A 26,185-nucleotide genomic window follows, 5' to 3' on the forward strand; every position below is an offset into this window, starting at 1 on the left:
GACATTCCAGGCTGAGGGGCCAGCTGTGCAAAGGTCCTAAGGTAGCAGTGAGGCTGTCGGGGAAGGAGGGGATCAAGGCACAGCGAAGAGCCATGTGGCCGGCATGAAGAGGGTGACCTGAGATCCACAGGAGAGGCAGATCACATAGAGCCTTGAAGGCCATTGTCAGGACTGTGGCTTTTCTATTCTATGTGAATGGGGAGCCTTCGCAGGATTTTGAGCAGTGACTTTATCTGACTTATTTTTTAAGGATTTTTTTGTGTTGAGAATCCACTGAGGAGAACAGGCAAGGGTCGATGCAGAGAGGCTGTTTAGGAGGCTTTTGCAAAAATCCAGGCGATATTCTTTCTTTTTTTTATTTTTGAGACGGAATCTTGCTCTGTTGCCAGGCTGGAGTGCAATGGCACGATCTCGGCTCACTGCAACCTCCGCCTTCTGGGTTCAAGCGATTCTCCTGCTCAGCCTCCCGAGTAGCTGGGATTACAGGCGTGCGTCACCATGCCCAGTTAATTTTTTGTATTTTTAGTAGAGATGGGGTTTCACCATGTTGGTCAGGGTGGTCTCGATCTTCTGACCTCGTGATCCACCCACTTGGCCTCCCAAAATGCTGGGATTACAAGCGTAAGCCACCACGCCCGGCTGATATTCTTTCTTTCTATGCACCCAAGTCTATCCCTAGCTTCTTTCCACCACCTCCCTGTGCTCTCAGCTGAGCTTCTTTCTCTTTCTACTGTTGACTTCTTCCTTTTCTCTCTCGCACAACATTCACTTTCTCTCTCAATCTTCTCACACAGCCCATATTTCAACCCCTCACTGAGCCAAGCACTGTAGGTCAAGCATAGAGGGTTCTGCTTCTTAATTTCCTGAGTTTATAATTCTTATTTTTGAATTTAAAAAAATGTTTTTAAAAACCAGGCCAGGTGCAGTAGCTCATGCCTGTAATCCCAGCACTTTGGGAGGCCGAGGTGGGCAGATCACTTGAGGCCAGTTCAAGATCAGCCTGGAACATATAATGAGATCTTGTCTCTACAAAAAATACAAAAATTAGCCCAGTGTGGTGGCACGTACCTGTAGTCCCAGATGCTCGGGAGGCTGACATGGGAGGATCGATTGAGCCTAGGAGGTGGAAGTGGCAGTGAGCTGTGATCGCACCACTGCACTCCAGCCTGGGCGACAGAGTGAGATTGTGTCTCAAAATAAATAAATAAATAAAAATAGAGATGGGGTCTTGCTACATTGCCCAGGCTGGTCTCAAACTCTGGGCCTCAAGCCATCCTCCTGCTTTGGCCTCCCAAAGTGCTTGAAGTACAGGTGTGAGCTGCCACACCGGGCCTATATCTCTTTGTTCTTCTTTTCCCTTAATACTTATCCTTTCTCAATCCATTTCCTCCCTTCCACCTTACCATTTCCACATTTTATTCTATTTTCTTTATTTGTAAAGATGGGGTCTTGCTATGTTGCCCAGGCTGGTCTCAGACTCCTGGCCTCAAGTGATCCTCCTGCCTCTGTCGTATTTTCTTTTCTGTTCTTCCCCATCTTTTCCTCTCTCCACTCCATCAGTGTCCACTCGGATTCCTGCACTCCTCTCTCTATCTTTCCTGCTGCCTAAACTTCGTCTTCTAGAAGGGCCCTGGCCAGGCGTGGTGGCTCATGCCTGTAATCCCAGCACTTTGGGAGGTGGAGGCAGGTGAATCACCTGAGGTCAGGAGTCCGAGATCAGCCTGGCCAACATAGCAAAACCCGTCTCTACTAAAAATGCAAAAAATTAGCTGGGCTTGGTGGTGTGCGCCTGTAATCCCAGCACTCGGGAGGCTGAGGCAGGAGAATTGCTTGAACCCGGGAGGTGGAGGTTGCGGTGAGCCGAGATAGCGCCACTGCACTCCAGCCTGGGCAACAGAGTGAGACTCCGTCCAATAAAATAAATAAATAAATAAATAAATAAATAAATGAATAAATAAGGCCTGGCCCCACCTTCACTGAAAGCCGACCAGCCCTCTCTGCAACCCCTCAGCATTTAGCACCGTGTACCGCGCCCAGCAGCTTCAGTAAATGCTGGTTGGCTTTTTATTTTTCCTTTCTCTCCCTTTCCTTTTCCATTTTGCTCGCTTCCTTATATTTTCTTCACCTTTCACTTCTTTTTCTCCCATTTCTCCTCTTCTGTTTCTCATAGGTCTCCTTGTTTTTTTTGTTTGTTTGTTTGTTTGTTTTTGAGACAGTCTCGTCCAGGCTGGAGTGCGGTGATGCGATCTCAGCTCACTGCAACCTCCGCCTCCCGGGTTTAAGCGATTCTTCTGCCTCAGCCTCCCGAGTAGCTGGGATTACAGATGCCCGCCACAACGCCCGGCTAATTTTTGTACTTTTAGTACAGACGGGATTTCGCCATGTTGGCCAAGCTGGTCTAGAACCCCTACCTCAGGTGATCCGCCCGCCTCGGCCTCCCAAAGTGCTGGGATTACAGGCGTGAGCCACTGCGCCAGCCCGTCTCCTTGATTTCTCTTTCACCATTTTCCCACTTCCTTTCCTTTCCCTTCCCTCTTCCTTCCCGGTTGTTTCCTTTCTTCTCTTTCCTCCCGCCCATTCCCGCCATTCCAGCCTCTTCGCCGCCGCTCAGGATCCCACTTTCCGCAGGAGTGAGCGCGCGCCAGGCAAGACTCCCTTGGACTCGGGCGCGAGCACGCACGCGAGCGCGCTCCCCACGAGTTGGGAGGCGCTTGCATTTTCTTCTTCGCTACCAGTTGCGTCACCTAGCGGGGTCCACGCTGATTGGCTGTCTGAGCTGGAGGCCGAGGTGGTGTTGGGTGAGAGGGAGTTTGCCGCTTGCTCGTCTGTGTCAGAGCCGCTGCATCTCTCACCAGTTTGTGTGAATAGGTTATGTCCAGCGGGTAAAGAAAAGGAAGAGGCAATCGGGTGTAGTGGCTCAAGCCTGTAATCCCAGCACTTTGGGAGGCCAAGGCGGGAGGATTGCTTGAGGCCAGGAGTTCAAGACCAGCCTGGGCAACATCGTGAGACCCCCATCTCTTAAAAAAAAAAAATTAGCTGGGCATAGTGGTCCACACCTGGAGTCCCAGCTACTCGGGAGGCTGTGGCAAAAGGATTGCTTGAGCCTAGGAGTTTGAGACCTGTGCCACTGCACTTTAGCCTGGGCAACAGAGCCATACCCTGTCTCAAAAAAGAAAAAGGAAAAAAGAAAAGGAACAGGCTATGACTCTAGTGGACCTTAAGAGTTAGCACCCAGGCCAGACGTGGTGGCTCATGTCCGTAATCCCAGCACTTTGGGAAGCCAAGGTGGGTGGATCATTTGAACCTAGGAGTTCAAGACCAGCCTGGGCAATGTGGTGAAACCCTATCTTTTCAAAATAAATGCAAAAATTAGCAGGGCGTGGTGGCGCACACCTGTAGTCCCAGCTACTTAAGGAGGCTGAGGCGGGAGGATCACCTGAGCCTGGGGAGGTTGAGTCTGCAGTGAACCATGAGAGCCATGATTGCCCCACTGCACTCCAGCCTGGGCGACAGAGTGAGACTGTCTCAAAAACAAAAACAAAAACAAAAACAAAACAACAACAACAAAGAGTTAGCACCCAAAGGACAAAGTTCTAGTTGCTGCTTTGGAGAAGGTGTCTGGCGCTTCCCATGGCAGCACCGGGTCCTTACCCAGCCCAAGCATTTCTGGGAAAAGTTGAAGACCTCTGTCAGTTGGGATAGGACCACCTCAGCACTGCCTGATTCTAGGCTGCTGTTGGGGCTCCCCAGAGACAAGTCCCCAGCCTCCTCAGGGCCCTATCTCTGCTGCCATCTTCCCTCAATTCCATCCACCCCAGTTCCCTGGCCTTTTGCTTCACAGGTGGCCGCTACATGCTCCTGGACCCCAAGAATGCAAGACCTGGGCAGAAAGCCGTCCTCCTGAGCCCCGTGAGCCCGTCCTCCGGTTGTCTGAGCTTTTCCTTCCACTACATCCTCCGGGGCCAGTCTCCTGGTGCAGCCCTCCACATTTACGCTTCAGTCTTGGGTTAGAGCGGAGAATTAATGGGATTTACACTGACCTGGGCGCATCTCCTAGGGTTGGCTTGATGGGGAAACATGGGGCATCCCTCAGGGTCTAGGGAGGTCTGGAATATGTGCGAGACTATTCCATGAAGTGGAAATCATGGCTGGGAGGGCACTTTGGGAGGCCCAGGAGGGTGGATTACGAGGTCAGGAGATCGAGACCATCCTGGCCAACATGGTGAAACCCCGTCCATACTAAAAATACAAAAATTAGCTGCCTGTAGTCCCAGCTACACGGGAGGCTGAGGCAGGAGAATCGCTTGAACCCAGGAGGTGGAGGTTGCAGTGAGCTGAGATCGCACCACTGCACTCCAGCCTGGTAACAGAGGGAGACTCCATCTCAAATAAAAAAGAAGGTTGTGCTGGCCTGGCACAGTGGCTTATGCTTGTAACCCTAGCACTTTGGGAGGCTGAGGCTGGTGGATCACCTGAGGTCAGGAGTTCGAGACCAGCCTGACCAACATAGAGAAACCTTGTCTCTACTAAAAATACAAAAATTAGCCAGGTGTGGTGGCACACGCCTGTAATCTCAGCTACTCAAGAGGCTGAGGCAGGAGAATCGCTTGAACCTGGGAGACAGAAGTTGCAGTGAGCCAAGATAGTGCCACTGCACTCCGGCCTGGGCAACAGAGCAAGACTCCATCTCAAAAAAATAATAAATAAATAAAATAAAAAAGAAGATTGTGCTTTCATTTTTTGGTAATAGTCCCCAACTATACCCTCTCCTCCTCATCCTCCTGGGTATAGTTCAAAGTCGTTTCCCAGTCCCCTTAAGCTCACTTCTCCTTCCAATTCCTTTCATTGCAGGGAGTATCCGGAAACACACTCTCTTCTCAGGACAACCTGGGCCCAACTGGCAGGCTGTTTCTGTCAATTACACAGCCATGGGACGGATACAGGTACAGAGAAGCAAGGGGTCAGGTCCTTGCACATGGTAGGCACACCCAATGTTGAAATAAATTGAGGGGCCTGGTGCTGTGGCTCATGCCTGTATTCCCAATACTTTGGGAGGCTGAGGAGGGAGGATCGCTTCAGGACAGGAGTTCAAGACCAGCCTGGGCAACATAGCAAGACCCCATCTCTGCAAAAAAATACAAAAGTTAGGCGGGCACAGTGATGTGTGCCTGTAGTCCCAGCTACTAGGCTGAGGTGGGAGGATCACTTGAGCCCTGGAGGTCAAGGCTGCAGTGAGCTATGATCGCACCACTGTACTACAGCCTGGGCAATAGAGCAAGACTGTCTGGAAAAAAAAAAAAAGAAAGAACTGAATTGAGGGTCAGGGCACAGGGAGTAGGGATTCTGGGTCCTGGAATGGAGTCGAGTCAGATCAGGGGCTTGGGGGTGTGGGCTGTGTGCTCACTCCCGGCCCATCTCCCTTTCTCTCCAGTTCGCCGTGGTAGGCGTTTTTGGAAAGACCCCAGAGCCAGCTGTGGCAGTTGATGCAACCAGCATTGCTCCTTGTGGGGGTGAGAGCAGGCCCTAAGAGGCCCGGATCTCTCAGAATCCGGGGTGGGCTGGGGGAGGGCTGGAGAGCATCACTCAACTTGCTCAAATATCCTATTTTGATCCCCCAGAGGGTTTTCCTCAGTGTGACTTTGAAGACAACGCCCATCCCTTCTGTGACTGGGTCCAGACTTCCGGGGATGGTGGACACTGGGCCCTCGGACATAAAAATGGACCCGTCCATGGCATGGGCCCTGTGGGAGGTTTCCCTAATGCAGGTGAGGAGATTGAGGAGCGCTTGCACTAAGAAATCACTCAGTCTGCTCCCAGGTAGCAGGCTGGCTGCTGTGACTGATGGGAGAAGTTGTTTCAGGCGGTGGGAAGATCAGTCCACAGGTGTTTATTCGGAAGTTGCCATGGTACCGGAACTGTAGAGATAGCAGAGTAACTTAAAGATTCTCAGGGCGGCGGCGGGGGGTGTCACTGAAATCCTGAGAAAACCCAGGCATCTCACTTCATGGAGCCCAAGGCTTCAAAACCCACCACCTCATTTTCAGTCTAGACGTTTATGAGTGGCTCATGCCTGCAATTCCAGCACTTTGGGAGGCTGAGGCGGGAGGATTGCTTGAGCCCAGGAGTTTGAGCTCAGCCTGGGCAACATAGTGAGAACCCCATCTCTAGAAAAAAAAATTTTTTTTTTAAATTAGCTAGATGTGGTGGTGTGTGCTTGTGGTCCCATCTACTTGTGAGGCTGATGTGGGAGGATAGCTTGAACTCAGAAGTCAAGGCTGCAGTGAGCTGTGATTGAACCAGTGCACTCCAGCCTGGGCAACAGAGTGAGACCTTGTCTCTAAAAAATAAAAATAAAAAAATAGGCCAGGTATGGTGGCTCACGCCTTTAATTCCAGCACTTTGGGAGGCCAAGGCAGGTGGATCACTTGAGGTCAGGAGTTCGAGACCAGCTGGGCAACATAGTGAAACCCTGACTCTACTAAAAAAAATGTAAAAATTAGCTGGGAGTGGTGGTGTGCACCTGTAGTCCCAGCTACTCAGGAGGCTGAGGCAGGAGAACTGCCTGACTCCAGGAGGTGGAGACTGCAGTGAGCTGAGATCGCACCACTGTACTCCAACCGGGGCAACAGAGTGAGATTCTGTCTTAAAAATATATAAAAAGAAGCCAGGCGTGGTGGCTCACGTCTGTAATCCCAGGGCTTTGGGAGGCCGAGGAGGGTGGATCGCAAGATCAGGAGATTGAGACCATCCTGGCTAACATGGTGAAACCCCGTCTCTACTAAAAATACAAAAAATTAGCCAGGCGTGGTGGTGGGCGCCTGTAGTCCCAGCTCTTGGGAGGCTGAGGCAGGAGAATGGCGTGAACCCGGGAGGCGGAGCTTGCAGTGAGCCTAGATCACGCCACTGTACTCCAGCCTGGGCGACAGAGTGAGACTCCATCTCAGAAAAAAAAAAAAAAAAAAAAAATATATATATATATATACACACACATATATATATACACACATATATACACACATATATACACACATATATATACACATATATATATATACACACACATATATATACACATATATACACACATATATATACACACATATATATACACACATATATATACACACATATATATACACATATATATACACACATATATATATATATACACATATATATATAAAGAAATAATTTTTTTAAAAGACAATAATGAAGGTGGGGCGCAGTGGCTCACACCTGTAATCCTAGTGCTTTGGGAGGCTGAGACGGATGGATCACTTGAGGCCAGGAGTTCAAGACTAGCCTGGCCAACATGGTGAAACCCCGCCTCTACTAAAAACACAAAAATTAGCCAGACATGGTGGTACACACTTGTAATCCCAGCTACTTGGGAGGCTGAGGCAGGAGAATCACTTGAACCTGGGAGGTAGAGGTTGTAGTGAGCTGAGATCGTGTCACTGCACTCCAGCCTGGGCAACAGAGCGAGACTCCATCTCAAAAAAACAATACACACACACACACACACACACACACAGACACACACACACACGACATTGATGAATATAATCTAGGTTGCTGGTTTGCTTTTCCTTTTTTTTTTTTTTTCTTTTTTTGAGATGGAGTCTTACTCTGTTGCCAGGCTGGAGTGCAGTGGCGTGATCTCGGCTCACTCCAACCTCCACCTCCAGAGTTCAAGCGATTCTCCTGCCTCAGACTCCTGAGTAGCTGGGATTACAGGCACGTGCCACCATGCCCAGCTAATTTTTGTATTTTTAGTAGAGACAGGGTTTCACCATGTTGGCCAGGATGGTCTTGATCTCTTGACCTCGTGATCTGCCGGCCTCGGCCTCCCAAAGTGCTGGGATTACAGGCATGAGCCACCGTTCCTGGCCGCTTTTCCCTTTCTTTGTGACCCCACCTTCTTTAGTTAGATGTCTAAAATGAGCAGAAAAAATAATGCTACGACCTGGGGAATTTGAGTGTTTGCTCAGATTCCCGTTCGGAAAACAAAGCTTTGCTAAAGCAGCAGTTGGCATGTCCTGTGCAGGCTTCTTATCTTGCCTGTTCCCTTCCTTTGCCCAGGGAGTCACTATATCTACCTTGAGGCTGACAAGTTCTCCCAGGCAGGGCAGTCAGTCAGACTGGTGAGCCGGCCCTTCTGCGCCCCGGGTGACATCTGCGTGGAGTTCGCATACCACATGTATGGCCTTGGGGAGGGTACTATGCTCGAACTCCTCCTGGGAAGTCCCGCGGGGAGCCCCCCGATTCCTCTCTGGAAACGCGTGGGGTCTCAGCGCCCTTACTGGCAGAACACCTCCATCACCATCCCCTCAGGACACCAACAGCCCATGCAGGTGAGAGATGGAGGCGGGGGTCCTGTCTGTGTGAGGTGAGAGGGCCAATGCCTGGGATCTGGGGGCACCACCAGTGCTGAAGAGGTGGAAAGCTGGAAAGAGAGCTGAGAAAAGGGGAACTTCATGTTACAGAAAGTGAGAAAGGGGCCGGGATGGGGCTGGACTGTTGAGGCTGGAACAAGGTGACATTTTGGCAGAGAACAGATTCTATGCCCAGCGGAATCACAGAGTTGCTGGAGATTCATTTTTGTTTCTCTCCGTCTCTCTCTCTTGTCGCCTTCAGCTGATTTTCAAGGCCATCCAGGGCAGAAACACAGCCTTTGTGGTTGCTATGGGTTTCATCTTGATCAATCCTGGGACTTGTCCAGGTAAGACCAAAGCCGAGGCTCCAGGAAGGGGGTGGTGCCCTGAGGTCACCATTCCCTGGAGTTCTCTCTATGAACTGCTTAAAATGCGAGTCTTCCCTGGGGCCCGGATTCTCACCCAGCTGGCTTTGTTTTCCATCTTCAACGCACCTCTCCTTCCTCTGCACTTCAAGATGTTTGCCTGGGTGAATGTGGCTTGGATACCGTGGATTTTGGGGGCTGGATCCAGAACTCCTTCCTCTGCAGTCTTGAAGGCCAGACCCATATCCTATTCATTTCTGGCACAATATCTGACATATATTAGTGTTTGTTGAGTGGATGAAGGTTGGGGTTTGGGAGTAGAAAGAGAGGTGTGAATAAGTCACCCATGGGAGCCCACTCCAATTAGATGGCAGTGAAGAGGGTGGTGGTATGGTTTTGACTAAACTCCAGGGATTCTTTTTTTTCTTTGCAGTAAAAGTGCTACCAGAGCTTCCTCCCGTATCTCCAGTTTCTTCCACTGGCCCTTCTGAAACCACTGGCCTCACAGAAAACCCTACAATCTCCACAAAGAGACTTACGGTTTCCATAGAAAAACCCAGTGTCGCCACAGAAAAGCCCACAGTCCCCAAAGAAAAGCCCACCATTCCCACAGAAAAACCCACCATCCCCGCAGAAAAACCCGTCATTCCTTCAGAAAAACCCAACATTCCCTCAGAAAAACCCACCATTCCCTCAGAAAAACCCACCATCCTCACAGAAAAACCCACCATTCCCTCAGAAAAACCCACCATTCCCTCAGAAAAACCCACCATTTCCACAGAAAAACCCACCGTCCCCAGAGAAGAGCCCACCACCCCCACTGAGGAGACCACCATCTCCATGGAAGAGCCCGCCATCCCCACAGAAAAACCCAGCATCCCCACGGAAAAACCCACCATCCCCACAGAAAAACCCACCATCCCCACAGAAAAACCCACCATCTCCCCAGAAAAACCCACCACCCCCACAGAAAAACCCACCATCTCCACAGAAGAGCCCACCACCCCCACTGAGGAGACCACCATCTCCACAGAAGAGCCTGCCATCCCCACAGAAAAACCCGGCGTCCCCATGGAAAAACCCACTCTCTCCACTGAAGAAACCACCACCTCCGTTGAAGAGACTACCATCTCCACAGAAAAACTCACCATCCCCACGGAAAAACCCATCATCTCCACAGAAAAACTCACCATCCCCACAGAAAAACCCACCATCCCCATGGAAAAACCCACCATCTCCACAGAAAAACCCACCATCTCCCCAGAAAAACTCACCATCCCCACGGAAAAACCCACCATCCCCATTGAAGAGACTACCATCTCCACAGAAAAACTCACCATCCCCACAGAAAAACCCACCATCTCCCCAGAAAAACCCAGCATCTCCACGGAAAAACCCACCATCCCCATGGAAAAACCCACCATCCCCATTGAAGAGACTACCATCTCCACAGAAAAACTCACCATCCCCACAGAAAAACCCACCATCTTCACGGAAAAACCCACCATCCCCATGGAAAAACCCACCATCCCCACGGAAAAACCCACCATCCCCTCAGAAAAACCCACCATCCCCACAGAAAAACTCACCATCCCCACAGAAAAGCCCGCTATCCCCACAGAAAAACCCACCATTCCCACAGAGAAGCTCACAGCCCTGAGGCCACCCCATCCCAGCCCCACAGCCACTGGGCTGGCAGCCTTGGTGATGTCTCCACATGCTCCAAGTGCCCCTATGACCAGTGTGATCCTGGGCACTACCACAACCTCCAGATCCAGTACAGGTATGAGGTAGATGGAACGTGGGACAAGGCTGAAAGTCAGAGACAATGACTAGGAGAGAGTCAGGGAAAGGGATGCTTCTGGTAGAAGGCTTCTAGTTGCTTCTAGATGCTTCTAGTTGCTTCTAGATGCTTCTAGTACTCTCAGAGGAGAGCTGAAGTAGTCCATGGCGACTTCAGAGGAAATGGGGAGGACTGCCCAGAGCAAGAGGGATGGCAGGACTGGAGTGGGTGGGGGTGTCAGGACTCAACCACGAGGCTTCCTTCTCCTGGTTTGTTATTGAGATATAATCCATATTTCATAAAATTCACCCTTTTAAAGTGTACAATTCTAGGCCGGACACGGTAGCTCACACCTGTAATCCCAGCACTTTGGGGGGCCAAGGCGGGAGGGTTGCTTGAGCTCAGGAGTTTGAGACCAGCCTAGGCAACATAGTGAGACCCTGTCCCCACTTTAAAATTTAAAAAAATAAATAAATTAGCTGGGTGTGGTGGTGCACGCCTGTAGTCCCAGCTACTCGGGAGGCTGAGGTGGGAGGATTGCTTGAGCCTAGGAGGTTGAGGCTGTAGTGAGCCATGATTGTGTCACTGCACTTCAGCCTGGGCAACAGAGCAAGACACTGTCTTAAAAAAAAAAAAAAAAAAAAAAAAAGCAAAAGCAATTCTGTGGTTTTTAGTATATTCCAAAGATTGTGCAACCATCATCACTTTCTAATCCAAACATTTTCATCACTCCAAAAAGAAATCCTGTACCTGTTAGCAGCCACTCCTCACTCCGCCTTCCCCCAGCCCCTGGCAACCACAAATTTCTTTCCTATATCCATGGATTTGCCAGTTCTGGACAGTTCATACAAATGGAATCATGCAATATGTGAGCCTTTGTGTTTGGCTTCTTTCACTGAGTGTAATGTTTTCCGGGCCATCCATACTGTAGCATGCATCAGGACTTCATTCCTTTAAAAAATGTATTTCTGGCCGGGCGTGGTGGCTCACGTGTGTAATCCCAGCACTTTGGGAGGCTGAGGCGGGCGGATCACGAGGTCAGGAGATCGAGACCATCCTGGCTAACACAGTGAAACCCCGTCTCTACTGAAAATACAAAAAAATTAGCTGAGCATGGTGGTGGGCACCTGTAGTCCCAGCTACTCCGGAGGCTGAGGCAGGAGAATGGCGTGAACCCGGGAGGTGGAGCTTGCAGTGAGCCGGGATCGCGCCACTGCACTCCAGCCAGGATGACAGAGTGAGACTCCGTCTCAAAAAATAAAAAATAAAAATAAAAATAAATAAATAAATAAATGAAGTATTTCTTGTTTTTTATATTTTTGAGACAGGGTCTCACTCTGTCGCCCAGGCAGGAGTGCAGTGGTGTGATCTCGGCTCACTGCAACCTCTGCCTCTGGGGCTCAAGCAACTATCCTGCCTCAGCCTCCTGAGTAGCTGGGGCCACAGGCCTGCACCACCACGACCGGCTAATTTTTGTATTTTTAGTAGAAACGGGGTTTCACCATGTTGGCCAGGCTAGCCTTGACCTCCCAAAGTCTTGGGATTACAGGGGTGTAATCCTGTGATTACACCTCAGTCTCGGCCTCCCAAAGTCTTGGGATTACAGGGGTGAGCCACTGTGCCCAGCTCTAGGGTTTTGCCCTGTTGGCCAGGCTGTTCCTGAACTCCTGGCCTCAAGTGATCTGTCTGCCTCGGCTTACCAAAGTGCTGGGATTACAGGCGTGAGCCACCGTGCCTGACCTAAAATTGTTTTATTTTTAAATTTGTTTTGTAGGGATGGGGTCTCACTACATTGCACAGGCTGGTCTCAAACTCTTGGCCTCAAACAGTCCTCCTGTCTCAGCTTCCCAGAGTGCTGGGATTACAGGTGTGAGCCACTGCACCCAGCCTTCAAGCCTTTTTATGGCTAAATAATATGGTCCTGTTTCCTAGAGAAGAACTTGAGTTTGGGGGTAGAGGAGAGACAGGGAGACTCCCTGAGAAAGCTGTGGAATGAAAGCGTGACAGAGGCTGTTTTCCCCTTAGAGCGCTGCCCCCCAAATGCCCGCTACGAATCCTGTGCTTGTCCTGCTTCCTGCAAGAGCCCCAGGCCTAGCTGTGGGCCCCTCTGTCGGGGGGGCTGTGTCTGCAACCCTGGCTTTTTGTTTAGTGACAACCACTGCATCCAGGCCTCTTCCTGCAATTGCTTCTACAACAATAACTACTATGAGGTAAGCCCCCCGGGGTGCTGGGGTCCCATGAGGGAGATTGATGGCAGAACACCTGGGTTCCAGCTGCATCTGCTCCCCATGTGAAGGGAACAGAGGTCACCGGATAGTCCCAAGGGGTCAGCTCAGAAGCAGTGGTTACACGATGGCGAAGTTATTCATTCAATATTTTCTTTTTTTTTTTGAGACAGGGTCTCGCTCTGTCGCTCAGGCTGGAGAGCAGTGGCATGATAGTGGCTTACTGCAGCCTCCACTTCCCGGGCTCCAGTGATCCTCCCACCTCAGCCTCCCGAGTAGCTGGGACTACAGGCACATGCTACCATGCCCAGCTAATTTTTGTATTTTTGGTAGAGACAGGGTTTTGCCATGTTGCCCAGGCTGGTCTTGAAATCCCGAGTTCAAGCAATCCTCCTGCCTCAGCCTCCCAAAGTGCTGGGATTATAGGCATAAGTCACCGTGTCCCACTGGGCACATTTCTTATTTTATTTTATTTTATTTTTTTTGAGGCAGAGTCTAGCTCTGTCATCCAGGCTGCAGTGCAGTGGCACGATCTCAGCTCACTACAACCTCCACCTCCCGGGTTCAAGCAATTCTCTGCCTCAGCCTCCCAAGTAGCTGGGATAACAGGCTCATGCCACCACGCCCGGCTAATTTTTGTATTTTTAGTAGAGATAGGGTTTCGCCATATATTCTTTACCTCTTTAAATCTTTTATCCATATTTATAAAGTGTACACAGTAAGATTTTCTACCTCATATAAGATTATTGTAAAGATGAAATTAAGTCCTAACACACACAATTACTTAATAAGTGTTAATTATTATCATTAGCAATTTATGATAAATATATGCAACCTATTAATTAAAAGTGCATTAAAGGGCCCGGCGTTGTGACTCACACCTGTAATCCCAACACTTTAGGAGGCCAAAGTGGAGGGTTTGCTTGAGCCCAGGAGTTTGACGCTGCAGTGAGCTATGATTGTGCCACCGCACTCCAGCCTGGGCGACAGAGTGACACCCTGTCTCAAAAAAAAAAAAAAAAGTGCATTAAGCTGTTCATTAATATCCAGAGCCTCTTCTCAGCTCCAGGTGTTCTTCCCATTGACATCAGAGCTTCTGCTTGTCCCTTTTGGGACTATTATTTCTTTCCCCTGCCCCTTTAACCAGTCTCCTGGGTCTCTCTGAGTTGCTGCTGAGATTAGCTTCGGCCACAGCCTGGGCAGACAGTTCTGTCACAACCATTGGCACCAAGAAGCTCTTCCCTCTGCCCTAGGAGGCATATATTCACTTTTTTTTTTTACAAACTATTCACTCACAGTCCTCTATGGATGCAAAAACCATTCTAGCTGTGTTTGTTTGTTTGTTTTTGAGACAGAGTTTCGCTCTTGTTGCCCAGGCTGGTGTGCAATGGCGCCATCTCCGCTCACTGCAACCTCCGCCTCCCAGGTTCAAGCGATTCTCCTGCCTCAGAATCCCGAGTAGCTGGGATTACAGGCATGCGCCACCACGCCCAGCTAATTTTGTATTTTTGGTAGAGGCGGGGTTTCTCCATGTTAATCAGGCTGGTCTTGAACTCCCAACCTCAGGCGATCTGCCCGCGTCAGCCTTCCAAAGTGTTGGGATTACAGGCATGAGCCACCGCGCCTGGCTGTATTCACTTCTAATAGATTCATTTATGCATTCAACAAATGTTTATTTAGTACTTTCTTCAAAGATTTTTTTTGTTTTGTTTTTTGGGGTTTTTTTTTTGATAGAGTTGGGGTCTGGGCTCTGTTGCCCAGGATGGTCTATGAACTCCTGGGCTCAACCCATCCTCCCACCTCAGCCTCCCAAAGTGCTGGGATTACAGTGGTGAGCCACTGCACCCAGCCTACTTAGTACTTCCTACTCTGCTGGCACTGGGGTCGCCACGAATAAGTTGTGGTCCTTGCCCTCATAATGCTCTCAGATTCAGAGAGACACCTGGGGTTTTGGTTTACTTCTTCATTCAGCAAGTATTTATTGAATGAGAGCACTCGTGGGAGGGCTAAGATGTTGGGTAAAGACAGATATTGGCTGAGTGCGGTGGCTCATGCCTGTAATCCTAGCACTTTGGGAGGCCAAGGCGGGCGGATCACCTGAGGTCAGGAGTTCGAGACCAGCCTGGCCAACATGGAGAAACCAAGTCTCTACTAAAAATACAAGAATTAGCCAGGCGTGGTGGTGCACACCTGTAATTCCAGCTACTCGGGAGGCTGAGGCATGAGAATCGCTTGAACCTGGGAGGCGGAGGTTGCAGTGAGCCAAGATCACGCCACTTCACTCCAGCCTGGGTGACAGAGTGAGACTCTGTCTCAAAAAAAAAAGAAAAAGAAAAGAAAACACAGACACACAGATATAAGGCTGGGTGCGGTGGCTCACGCCTGTAGTACCAGCATTTTGGGAGGCCAAGGCAGGAGGGTCACTTGAGCTCAAGAATTCAACACCTGCCTAGGCAACATAGCAAGACTCCATCTCTCCAAAACGTTAAAAAAAAAAAAAAAGTCAGGCATGGTGGCATGTGCCTGTAGCCCCAGATACTTGGGAGGTTGAGGCAGGAGGATGGTTTGAGCCCAGGGGGTCAAGGCTGCAGTGAGTCATGATTGTGCCACTGCACTCCAGCCTGGACAACAGAGTGAGACCCTGTCTCTTAAAAAACAAAAACAAAAACAAGTGGGAGGAGAGAAGAGCGTTCTAGGGGGAGAGAAAAGCACGTGCAAATGTGCTGTCATGGTGGGAATATCAAGTAGGTGGTGGGGAGAGGAATCACATGAGGAAGGTCAGGTCTGCATGGGAGAGCAGCCTCTCTCCCGGGCATGGCGGAGGGAAAAGAAGAACAGCCGGGCACGGAGGCTCATGCCTGTAATCCCAGCACTTTGGGAGGCTGAGACGGGTGGATCACCTGAGGTCAGGAGTTCGAGGCCAGCCTGGTCAACATAGTGAAACCCCGTCTCCACTAAAAATACAAAAATTAGCTGGGCATGGTGGCGGGTGCCTGTATTCCCAGCTACTCAGGAGGCTGAGGCACGAGAATCACTTGAACCTGGGAGGCAGAGATTGCAGTGAGCTGAGATCACGCCATTGCTCTCCAGCCTGGGCAATAGAGTGAGACTCCATCAAAAACAAAAAGAAAAGAAAAAGAAAAAGAAGAAAGGAAGGAAGGGAAGGAAGGAAGGAAAAGAAAGGAAGGAAGGAAGGAAGGAAGGAAGGAAGGAAGGAAAGGAAGGGCCGGGCACAGTGGCTCATGCCTGTAATCCAAGCACTTTGGGAAGCCAAGGCAGGCAGATCTCCTGAGGTCAGGAGTTCGAGACCAGCCTGGCCAACATGGAGAAAACCCATCTGTACTAAAAATACAAAAAATTCGCTGGGCATAGTAGTGGGCACCTGTAGTCCCAGCTACTTGGGAAGCTGAAGCAGGAGAATTGCTTGAGCCCGGGAGGTGGAAGTTGCAGTGAGCTGAGATCGCACCACTGCACTCCAGCTTGGGCAACAGAGCGAGACTCCATCTCAAATAAATAAATAAATAAATATAAAAACGAAAAAGAAAAGCAAAGGGAGAAGTACCCTAGGAGCTATATGACTGTGTGACCTCCCATCCCTTTCTCCCAGCCTGGGGCAGAGTGGTTCAGCCCCAACTGCACAGAACACTGCCGCTGCTGGCCGGGCAGTCGGGTCCAGTGCCAGATCTCTCAGTGCGGGACACACACTGTGTGCCAGCTTAAGAATGGCCAGTACGGATGCCACCCCTACGGTGAGAGCCCCTCCCCATGCTGTCCCTGCCTGCCAGCCTGTTGGAGTAGACGTGACGCCGGGATCCCAATCCCTCGCTTGAGCAGAGGAACGGGGGACTGCCACTGGGCAGCGGGTTGGCCGGCATGTGGGGTCCAGCCTGGAGGAGCCACAGAAGCAGCTTTGCCTGTTCTCCTTCCCCCTCCCAGCAGGCACTGCCACCTGCTTGGTCTACGGAGACCCTCATTATGTCACCTTTGATGGGAGGCACTTTGGCTTCATGGGCAAGTGCACTTACATCTTGGCCCAGCCCTGTGGCAACTCAACAGGTAGGCCCTGGAGATGCTGCCGCGGCCTGGAGGGGGGGGTCTGTGGGCAGCGCTGCTAAGCATGGAGCATGGTGGGTGGCAGGAAGTGGCAGGGCGCAGATGGGGGAAGAGGCAAAATAGGAGCAAGTTCTTCTGTAAGGTGAGGGTTGAAGGCCAGGCACAATGACTCACACTGGTAACCTCAGCACTTTGGGAGGCTGAGGCAGGAGGATCACTTGAATCCAGGAGTTTGAAACCAGCCTAGGCAACACAGCAGGACTCTCATCTCCATGAAAAAAAAAAATTAAAAATCAGGCCGGGCTCAGTGGCTCACGCCTGTAATCCCAACACTTTGGGAAGCCGAGGTGGGTGGATCACCTGAGGTCAGGAGTTTGAGACCAGCCTGGCCAACATGGTGAAACCCCGTCTCTACTAAAAATATAAAAAATTAGCCAGGCTTGGTGGCAGGCACCTGTAATCCCAGCTACTTGGGAGGCTGAGGCAGGAGAATTGCTTGAACCTGGGAGGCGGAGGTTGCAGTGAGCCGAGATCGAGCCACTGCACTCCTGCACTCTAGCCTAAGCAGCAAGAGCAAAACCCCGTCTCAAAAAAAAAAAATTAAAAAATCAGCTGGGTGTGGTGGGACACACCTATAGTCCCAGCTACTTGGGAGGCTGAGGCAGGAGGATCGCTTGAGCCCAAGAGTTGGAGGCTGCAGTGAGCTATGATCACACCACTGCACTCCAGCCTGGGTAGCAAAGTGAGACCTTGTCTCGAAAAATAAATACATACATACATAAATGAAGTTTAAAAAAAAAAACAAGGTAGTGGTTAGGGAGCACAGATGCCCTGGAGGATGTTCCAGCCACTGAGCGGAGACAGACACGCTGCGGCTGCAGACTCTTCTGGAAGAGGCAGTCGTGGTCTGCTCCTGTGTGGATCCGGCCTCACCTACTGGACTTTGGGGCCAGTGTCTCGGTGGCGCTCATCTCTACCTGAGGTGCCGGGCTCAGGGCACTGCTCGTGGCGGATGTTCAGAAATGAGCCACTGGGTTCTCTTTATTCCTCTCCCCACCCAGACCCATTCTTCAGGGTGACAGCCAAGAATGAGGAGCAGGGACAGGAAGGCATGTCCTGCCTGAGCAAAGTCTACGTGACCCTGCCCGAGACCACTGTCACCCTGCTTAAGGGCAGACGCACTCTGGTGAGCCCCATTCCACTCCCACCATCCTTGTAGGGTCTGACTGTGTGTCCTGGCCGACCCTTCCAAGCCCTGAACCCTTCCACGGATGGGGTTCAACAAGACAGTGGCCTGCAATCCCAGCTCCTTGGGAGGCTAAAGTGGGAGGAATGCTTGAGGCCAGGAGTTTGAAGCCAGCCTGGGCAAGATAGCAAGACCCTGTTTCTTAAAAAATAGAAAAAATTAGCCTGGTGTGGTGGCACTTGCCTGTTGTCCCCTCTACTCCAGAGGTGGGAGGATTGCTGGAGCCTGGGACATCGAGGCTGCAGTGAGCTGTGATTGCACGATTGCACTCCAGCCTGGGCAACATAGTAAGACACTGTCTCTTAAAAACAAAAACAAAACAGTGGTGAGGAAGCTCCAGTCCACTCCTGGTGGATGAGATTGTTAGGCCACTGTGGATGGTGTCCTGCCTTCCAGCCTTGGAAATGGAAGTCTGCTGGGGTCCTCCTTGACCCCCAGATCTGTCTGTCTGTCTCTTGCCTCTGCCCTGCCTTCCAGGTTGGGGGTCAGCGAGTTACTCTCCCAGCCATACCCTCTAAAGGCGTCTTCCTGGGTGCAAGCGGGCGATTTGTGGAGCTGCAGACGGAGTTCGGTTTGCGGGTGAGATGGGATGGTGACCAGCAGCTGTACGTTACAGTGTCCAGGTAAGGCAGTGTCCCAGCCAGGCAGCTGCCACTTCTTCCTGCTGCCTCTTCTTCCTGCTGCCCACTCTGTCCACACCCCTTCCATCCCTGGCACCACTACTTGATCCTTTATGCACCTCCCGATGGGTGGGAAGCACCCTGCTTAAGTGGCAGGGATCCCTTTGGACCAGGAGACAGGAGAAAATTGTTTTGGGGCATGTGATAGACAGCTGGATGGATGTACATGCTTTGGGAATGTGCTAGAAGGAGCACTAGTGATTTCTGGAGGCTTTCAGAAGGGCAGTCACCTGGTCCCATTCTCGAAGGAAGAGTGGCTCCCCAGATGGACAAAACAAGGGAAAGAAAGATTCTTCTTCTTCTTCTTTTTTTTTTTTTTTTTTTGAGACAGGATCTCTCGCTCTGTTCCCTAGGCTGGAGTGCAGTGGTGCTATCTCGGCTCACTGCAACTTCTGCCTCCCAGGTTCAAGCAATTCTCCTGCCTCAGCCTCCCAAGTAGCTGGGATTACAGGCGTGCACCACCACGCCCAGCTAATTTTTGTATTTTTAGTAGAGACGACATTTCACCATGTTGGCCAGGCTTGTCTCGAACTCCTGACCTCAGGTGATCCTCCTGCCTTGGCCTCCCAAAGTCTTGGGATTACAGAGGTGAGCCACTGTGCCCAGCAAAAGAAAGACTTTATAAAAATACTTTATAGAGGCCAGGTGCAAGGGTTCCTGTCTGTAGCCCTGCACTTTGGGAGGCTGAGGCCAGAGAATCCCTTGGGGCCAGGAGTTCCAGACCAGCCTGGGCAACATAGTGAGACCCTATCTCCACAAAAAAAATTTAAATATTAGCCAGGCGTAGTGGCCTGCACTGAGATTTCAGCACGCTGGGAGGCCGAAGCAAGAGGATCACTTGAGCCCAGGAGTTCCAGAACAGCCTAGACAACATAGTGAGATCCTGTCTCTTAAAAAAAAAAAATTAGCTTGTCGTGGTGGTACTTGCCCATAGTCTCAGCTACTCAGGAGGCTGAGGTGGGAGAATCGCTTGAGCCCAGGAGTTGGAGGCTGCAGTGTGCTGAGATTGCACCACTGTGCTCCAGCCTAAGCCACAGAGGTTGACCCTATCTCTAAAATAAATAAATAAATAAATAATTTGCCCAGGCACGGTGGCTGACACCTGTAATCCCAGCACTTTGGGAGGCCGAGGCAGGCAGATTATCTGAGGTCAGGAGCTCGAGACCAGCCTGGCCAACATGGTGAAACCCCATCTCTACTAAAAATACGAAAAAATTAGCAGGGCGTGGTGGTGGGCGCCTGTAATCCCAGCTACTCGGAAGGCTGAGGCAGGAGAATCGCTAGAACCCGGGAGGCGGAGGTTGCAGTCAGCCGAGATTGCGCCACTGCACTCCAGCCTGGGTGACAGAGAGAGACTCCATCTGAAAAAAAGGATAATAAAATAAAAAATAAATAAATAAATAAATAAGGCGGGAGTGTTTTAGGGCCAGCAAGGGGTTTGCTGTGGCTGGACAATGAACAGAGGGGAAGGAGGCTTGGGGGAGGGCCGTGGGGTCCTCTTGTCCAGTCCGCACCTCTTCATCCTCCTCACACCCTCTGTTTTGGGACCCCAGCTCCTTGCCTTCTCTGCCACTGCCCCTCGAGGACTGAGGCTTCTTCTCTCCATTAACGCCAGCTCCTCTCCTGTTCCCCCAGCACCTACTCTGGCAAACTCTGTGGTTTGTGTGGGAACTATGACGGCAACAGTGACAATGACCACCTGAAGTCGGACGGCAGCCCAGCAGGAGACAAGGAGGAGCTGGGGAACAGCTGGCAGACAGACCAGGACGAGGACCAGGAGTGAGCAAGGAGCCCACCCACCAGGGCCCCGGGAAGGTTCCATCACCTTCCTGGAACTCTCATTTTTTTTTTTTCCTGCGATGGAGTCTCCTTCTGTCGCTCAGGCTGGAGTGCAGTGGTGCGATCTCAGCTCACTGCAACCTCTGCCTCCCAGGCTCAAGCAATTATCCTGCCTCAGTCTCCCGAGTAGCTGGGATTACAGGCACCTGCCACCACGCCTGGCTAATTTTAGTATTTTTGTAGAGATGGGGTTTCACCATGTTGGCCAGGCTGGTCTCAAACTCCTGGTCTCAAGTGATCCACCTGCCTTGGCCTCTCAAAGTGCTGGGATTATAGGCGTGAGCCACCACACCACCACGCCCAGCCCTCCCCCCGCCCCTTTTTTTTTTTTGAGATGGGATCTCCCTCTGTCTTCCAAGCTGGAGTGCAATGGCACGATCATGGCTTACTGCAGCCTCAAACTCCTGAGCTCAAGCAATCCTGCCTTCTCTGCCTCCCAAGTAGCTTGGACTATACCATGCCCAGCTCACTTTAACAAAATTTTTTGGTAGAGATGGGGGTCTCACTATGTTGACCAGGCTGCTGGCCCTCCCCAACAGTTTTTTTTTTTTTTTTGAGATGGAGTCTTGCTCTGTCACCCAGGCTAGAGTGTAGTTGTGCAATCTCAGCTCACTGAAACCTCTGCCTCCTGGGCTCAAGTGATTCTCACGCCTCAGTCTCCCAAGTAGCTGAGATTATAAGCACATGCCACCACACCTGTCTGATTTTTGTATTTTTAGTAGAGATGGGGTTTCATCATGTTGGCCAGGCTGGTTTCGAACTCCTGACCTCAGGTGATTCACCTGCCCTGGCCTCCCAAAATGCAAAATGCCAGGATTACAGGCATCACCACCACACCCAGCCTGTGCCCTCCCTTTAAAAAATGACTGGCATTGCCCCTTTCTCCTCTCTACCCTGGAGACTTCAAGTTGTTCTTTCAGTTGCTCAATATTCTTTTTTGTTTTTGTTTGTTTGTTTGTTTTTTAGAGACAGGGCCTTGCTCTGTCGCCCAGGCTGGAGTGCAGTGGTTCAATCACAGCTCACTGCAGGCTCCAACTCCTGGGCTCAACTGATTCTCTCACCTCAGCCTCCTGAGTAGCTGGGGCTATGGACGTGCGCCACCAAACCCAGCTAATTTCATATTTATTTTTAAAGAGATGGGATCTCACTGTGTTACCCAGGCTGGCCTGGAACTCCTGGGCTCAAGTGATTCTCCCTGCCTCGGCCTCCCACAGTGCCTGGCCAGGGCTCGGTGTTCAAACATCTTCTGGGAGGAGTTTCCCAGCTGACAGGCTGGTTTGCCGGTCCCAGCCTGCCAGCCTTGCTGCCTGCTGGGTTAGGGCTGAGCTGGAAGCAAGCCTTTGTCTTTAAGGCATTTGGGGTGGGTCTCTTGCAGGTGTCAGAAGAACCAGGTGGTGAATCCCCCGTCTTGTGATTCATCTCTGCAGAGCAGCATGTCGGGGCCAGGGTTCTGTGGACGGCTGGTTGACACTCGTGGCCCATTTGAGTATGAAGGAGGGCAGGCAGGGTCGCACAGGGGCAGTGCTTGGCACCTGGGCTCCTCCAAGGCTCTACCCCCGTCCATCCCATTCCCCCTGACTTGGTCTCTCCCCTCAGGACATGCCTGCTGCATGTGAAGGCCACTTCCTTCTTCGACAGCTGCATGCTTGATATGTGCAGATTCCAGGGGCTGCAGCACCTGCTGTGCGCACACATGTCCACCATGACCGCCACCTGCCAGGACGCAGGCCATGCCGTGAAGCCCTGGAGGGAACCCCACTTCTGCCGTGAGTTGTGCCAAACTCAGGGGAGAGGCCGGGCACGGTGGCTCACACCTGTAATCCCAGCACTTTGGGAGGCTGAGGCGGGTGGATCACGAGATCAGGAGTTCGGGACCAGCCTGGCCAACACGCCAAAACCCCGTCTCTACTAAACATACCAAAATTAGCCAGGCATGGTGGCATATGCCTGTAGTCCCAGCTACTCTGGAGGCTGAGGCAGGAGAATCGCTTGAACCTGGGAGGCGGAGGTTGCAGTGAGCCGAGATTGCACCACTGCGCTCTAGCCTGGGCAACAGAGTGAGACTCCATCTCAAAAAATAATAAAAATAATAAATAAATAAATAAATAAATAAATAAAAATACAAAAATTAGCTGTGTGTGGCAACGGGTGCCTGTAATCCCAGCTACTCTGGAGGCTGAGGCAGGAGAATTGCTTGAACCTGGGAGGTGGAGGTTGCAGTGAGCCGAGATTGCACCACTGCACTCCAGCCTGGGTGACAGAGGGAGACTCCATCTCAAAAAATAATAAAAATAGGCCGGGCGGGTGGCTCACACCTGTAATCCCAGCACTTTGGGAGGCTGAGGAGGGTGGATCACAAGGTCAGGAGATCGAGACCGTCCTGGCTAACACGGTGAAACCCTGTCTCTACTAAAAATACAAAATATTAGCCGGGCACGTGTTGGCGGGCGCCTGTAGTCCTAGCTATTTGGGAGGCTGAGGCAGGAGAATAGTGTGAATCCAGGAGGCAGAGGTTGCAGTGAGCCAAGATTGCACCACTGCACTCCAGCCTGAGTGACAGAGCGAGACTCTGTTTCAAAAAAATAATAATAATAATTAAATAAAAATAAAAAATAAAAATAATAAGTAATAAATATACAAAAATTAGCTGTGTGTGGCAACGGGTGCCTGTAATCCCAGCTACTTGGGAGGCTGAGGCAGGAGAATCGCTTGAACCCGGGAGGTGGAGGTTGTAGTAAGCAGAGATTGCACCACTGCACTCCAGCCTGGGCAGCGAGAGTGAAACTCTGTCTTTAAAAAAAAAAAAGTGTTTCTGTGCAGCCCAAGTCATCACACGCAGGCACATGGTACAGGCCCTAGGCAGGGGAGGCAACGAGGCTGCCTCCCAGCTCCTGGTGTGCCCCAGCTCTTTGGGGAAGCTGCTTTAGGGCAATCTATCCCCTGACTCAGACCTCACAGGTGGCCCCGGTCCCCTGCGGGCCAACAGCTCACCTGGGGCATGTCTACACAGCAGCGCTGCCAGTGGTGGGTCCGTCTGCTCCCGCCATAGGTCTATCTAAGGCTCTCAGGGCAGGCGCCTTAGTGCTGGCCCTGCAGCCGCAGGGAGCCAGCCAGCCTCCTTGAGGAAGCTTCTCACAGTCACTCTCTCTTCTCGAGATTGGCCAGAAGCCTGGAGCTGGGACCCTTCTGAACGTGTCGTTCCTGTTTCCCACCCGGCCCCATGGCTTGTTCGTCTCTTTCTCACCCAAGCTTCTCCCTCCACCAGCAATGGCCTGCCCGCCCAACAGCAAGTACTCCCTGTGTGCGAAGCCATGCCCTGACACCTGCCATTCAGGATTCTCCGGCATGTTCTGTTCAGACCGGTGTGTGGAGGCCTGTGAATGCAATCCGGGCTTCGTCCTCAGTGGCCTCGAGTGCGTACCTCGCTCTCAGTGTGGGTGCCTCCACCCCGCAGGCAGCTACTTCAAGGTGAGCGGCTGCGTGGACCTCTCAGCCCTGCAGCTAGAAAGGGCCTGCTGCCTGCTGTCACACCCCCTGCAAGCTCTTTCTTTTCTTTTCATTTCTTGTTTTGTTTTGTTTTTGAGACGGAGTTTTGCTCTGTCACCAGGCTGGAGTGCAGTGGTGCGATCTTGGCTTACTGCAACTTCCGCCTCCTGGGTTCAAGTGATTCTCCTGCCTCAGCCTCCCAAGTAGCTGGGACTACAGGGGTGCACCACCACGCCCAGCTAATTCTTGTATTTTTAGTAGAGACGGGGTAGGGGGCGGTTTCACCATGTTGGCCAGGATGGTCTTGATCTCTTGACCTTGTGATCTGCCCATCTGGGCCTCCCGAAGTGCTGGGATTATAGGCATGAGCCACCATGCCTGGCCCTTGTTTTTTGTTTTTGTTTTCGTTGTTGTTGTTGTTTTTGGGTTTTTTTTTTTTTTTTTTTTGAGACAGAGTCTCGATCTGTTGTCTGGGCTGGAGTGCAGTGGCACGGTCTCAGCTCACTGCAACCTCCGCCTCCCAGGTTCAAGCGATTCTCCCGCCTAAGCCTCCCAAGTAGCTGGGATTACAGGCATGCACTACCACGTCAGGCTAATTTTTGTATTTTTAGTAGAGATGGGGTTTCACCATGTTGGCCAGGCTGGTCTCAAACTCCTGACCTCAAGTGATCCACCCGCCTTGGCCTCCTAAAGTGCTGGGATCACAGGCGTGAGCTGCCACACCTGGCCTCGGATAGATCAATTTTGGTTGAAATGATGAACAGACCCAGAAATGATGGAGTGACTGAAAAAATGAATGGATGCTAAGCTTTTGCAGCGAATCTCGGAGCTTCAGGAAGAGAGGATGTCTCCCCACTATTAAGCCAATGATCTGAACAGCTCTGGTGGGCTCTGGTGTCAGATCTGGGAAAAAACAAAACAAAGCAAAAAAACCACTTTCTCTTCCTTCCCTGCTGTCTTCCCCAGGTAGGGGACCGGTGGTACAAGCCAGGCTGCAAAGAGCTGTGCGTCTGTGAAAGCAACAACAGAATTCGCTGCCAGCCCTGGAGGTGTAGTGCCCAGGAGTTCTGTGGCCAACAGGATGGTATCTATGGCTGCCATGCCCAAGGTGAGCCATCAGGCTGGAAGGTGAGCTGGGGACTGCCCAGGCAACACCAGGCAAGGTGATGGGTCCTGCCCAAAGCAGCTTCCCCAGACAGCTGAGTCTCCACCAGGGCCTGGGAGGGGCAGCATTTGCAAGGACCCAGAGGGTGAGGTTGGGGAAGTCAGTGTTTCTCTTCGGCAGCTCCAAGCCAAGCCAACCACACTTCCTAGGGAAACACCACATCTGTGGGTGGGCCGTGGGGACCATGCCAACGTGGACTGTCCAGGATGGCAGCTCTGGGTCAGAGCTTCCGGGGCGTGGAGCAGTGAGACTGTGAACTCCCTCTTCCCCTCCGCAGGTGCCGCCACCTGCGCAGCCTCGGGCGACCCCCACTACCTGACCTTCGACGGGGCCTTGCACCACTTCATGGGCACCTGCACCTATGTCCTGACCCGGCCTTGCTGGTCCAGGTCCGAAGACAGCTATTTTGTTGTGAGCGCCACCAACGAGAACCGCGGGGGGAACCTGGAGGTCTCCTACATCAAAGCCGTCCACGTGACGGTCTTTGACCTCAGCATCTCACTGCTCAGAGGCTGTAAGGTCATGGTGGGTGTCTTCCTCCTGCCTCCTGGACCCTGAACACCCAGCCTGCTTGCTTCTCTCCTGTGCCCCTCCTTGCCTGTATGCCACCTCTCTGGCTCCTCATAGCACCTGGGAGGCACCCGCAGCTGACCCAGACCCTCTTCCTTGGACTCCCTCCTCCCTCTGAAATACCCACCAGCATTAGCCCCTCCTGCTCCCAGTTTTTTGCCTGTTTTTTTTTTTTTTTTTGAGACAGGGCCTTGCTCTATCACCCAGGCTGGAGTGCAGTGGTGCAATCATAGCTCATTGTGGCCTTGATCCCCTGGGCTCAAGTGATGCTCCCGCCTCGGCCTCCTAAGTAGGTGGAACTACAGGCATGCACCACCTGCATGGCTAATTTTTTTTTTTTTTACTTTTTGTAGAGACGGGCATTCTCCATGTTGTCCAGGCTGATCTCGAGATCCTGG

At 51.5% G+C, this 26,185-nt stretch overlaps 1 protein-coding gene across 1 annotated transcript in view; it reads left to right on the forward strand.

Annotated features, from left to right (window-relative positions):
- ZAN (zonadhesin) overlaps nt 1-26,185 on the forward strand; it is a 62,182-nt gene that overhangs the window by 5,670 nt on the left and 30,327 nt on the right. The window contains exons 7-24 of the mRNA XM_054496406.2: nt 3,842-4,006; nt 4,852-4,943; nt 5,432-5,510; nt 5,619-5,765; nt 8,083-8,354; nt 8,638-8,722; nt 9,174-10,523; nt 12,549-12,733; nt 16,356-16,497; nt 16,688-16,804; nt 17,863-17,987; nt 18,525-18,670; nt 20,363-20,506; nt 21,942-22,052; nt 22,163-22,332; nt 23,832-24,034; nt 25,019-25,160; nt 25,495-25,742. Of these exons, the coding sequence (XP_054352381.1) occupies nt 3,842-4,006; nt 4,852-4,943; nt 5,432-5,510; nt 5,619-5,765; nt 8,083-8,354; nt 8,638-8,722; nt 9,174-10,523; nt 12,549-12,733; nt 16,356-16,497; nt 16,688-16,804; nt 17,863-17,987; nt 18,525-18,670; nt 20,363-20,506; nt 21,942-22,052; nt 22,163-22,332; nt 23,832-24,034; nt 25,019-25,160; nt 25,495-25,742 (3,923 nt within the window). The remainder of the gene's footprint in view (nt 1-3,841; nt 4,007-4,851; nt 4,944-5,431; nt 5,511-5,618; nt 5,766-8,082; nt 8,355-8,637; nt 8,723-9,173; nt 10,524-12,548; nt 12,734-16,355; nt 16,498-16,687; nt 16,805-17,862; nt 17,988-18,524; nt 18,671-20,362; nt 20,507-21,941; nt 22,053-22,162; nt 22,333-23,831; nt 24,035-25,018; nt 25,161-25,494; nt 25,743-26,185) is intronic.

The sequence above is a fragment of the Pongo pygmaeus genome, chromosome 6 (genome assembly GCF_028885625.2).
Source record: "Pongo pygmaeus isolate AG05252 chromosome 6, NHGRI_mPonPyg2-v2.0_pri, whole genome shotgun sequence".
Classification (NCBI taxonomy): Eukaryota; Metazoa; Chordata; class Mammalia; order Primates; family Hominidae; genus Pongo; species Pongo pygmaeus.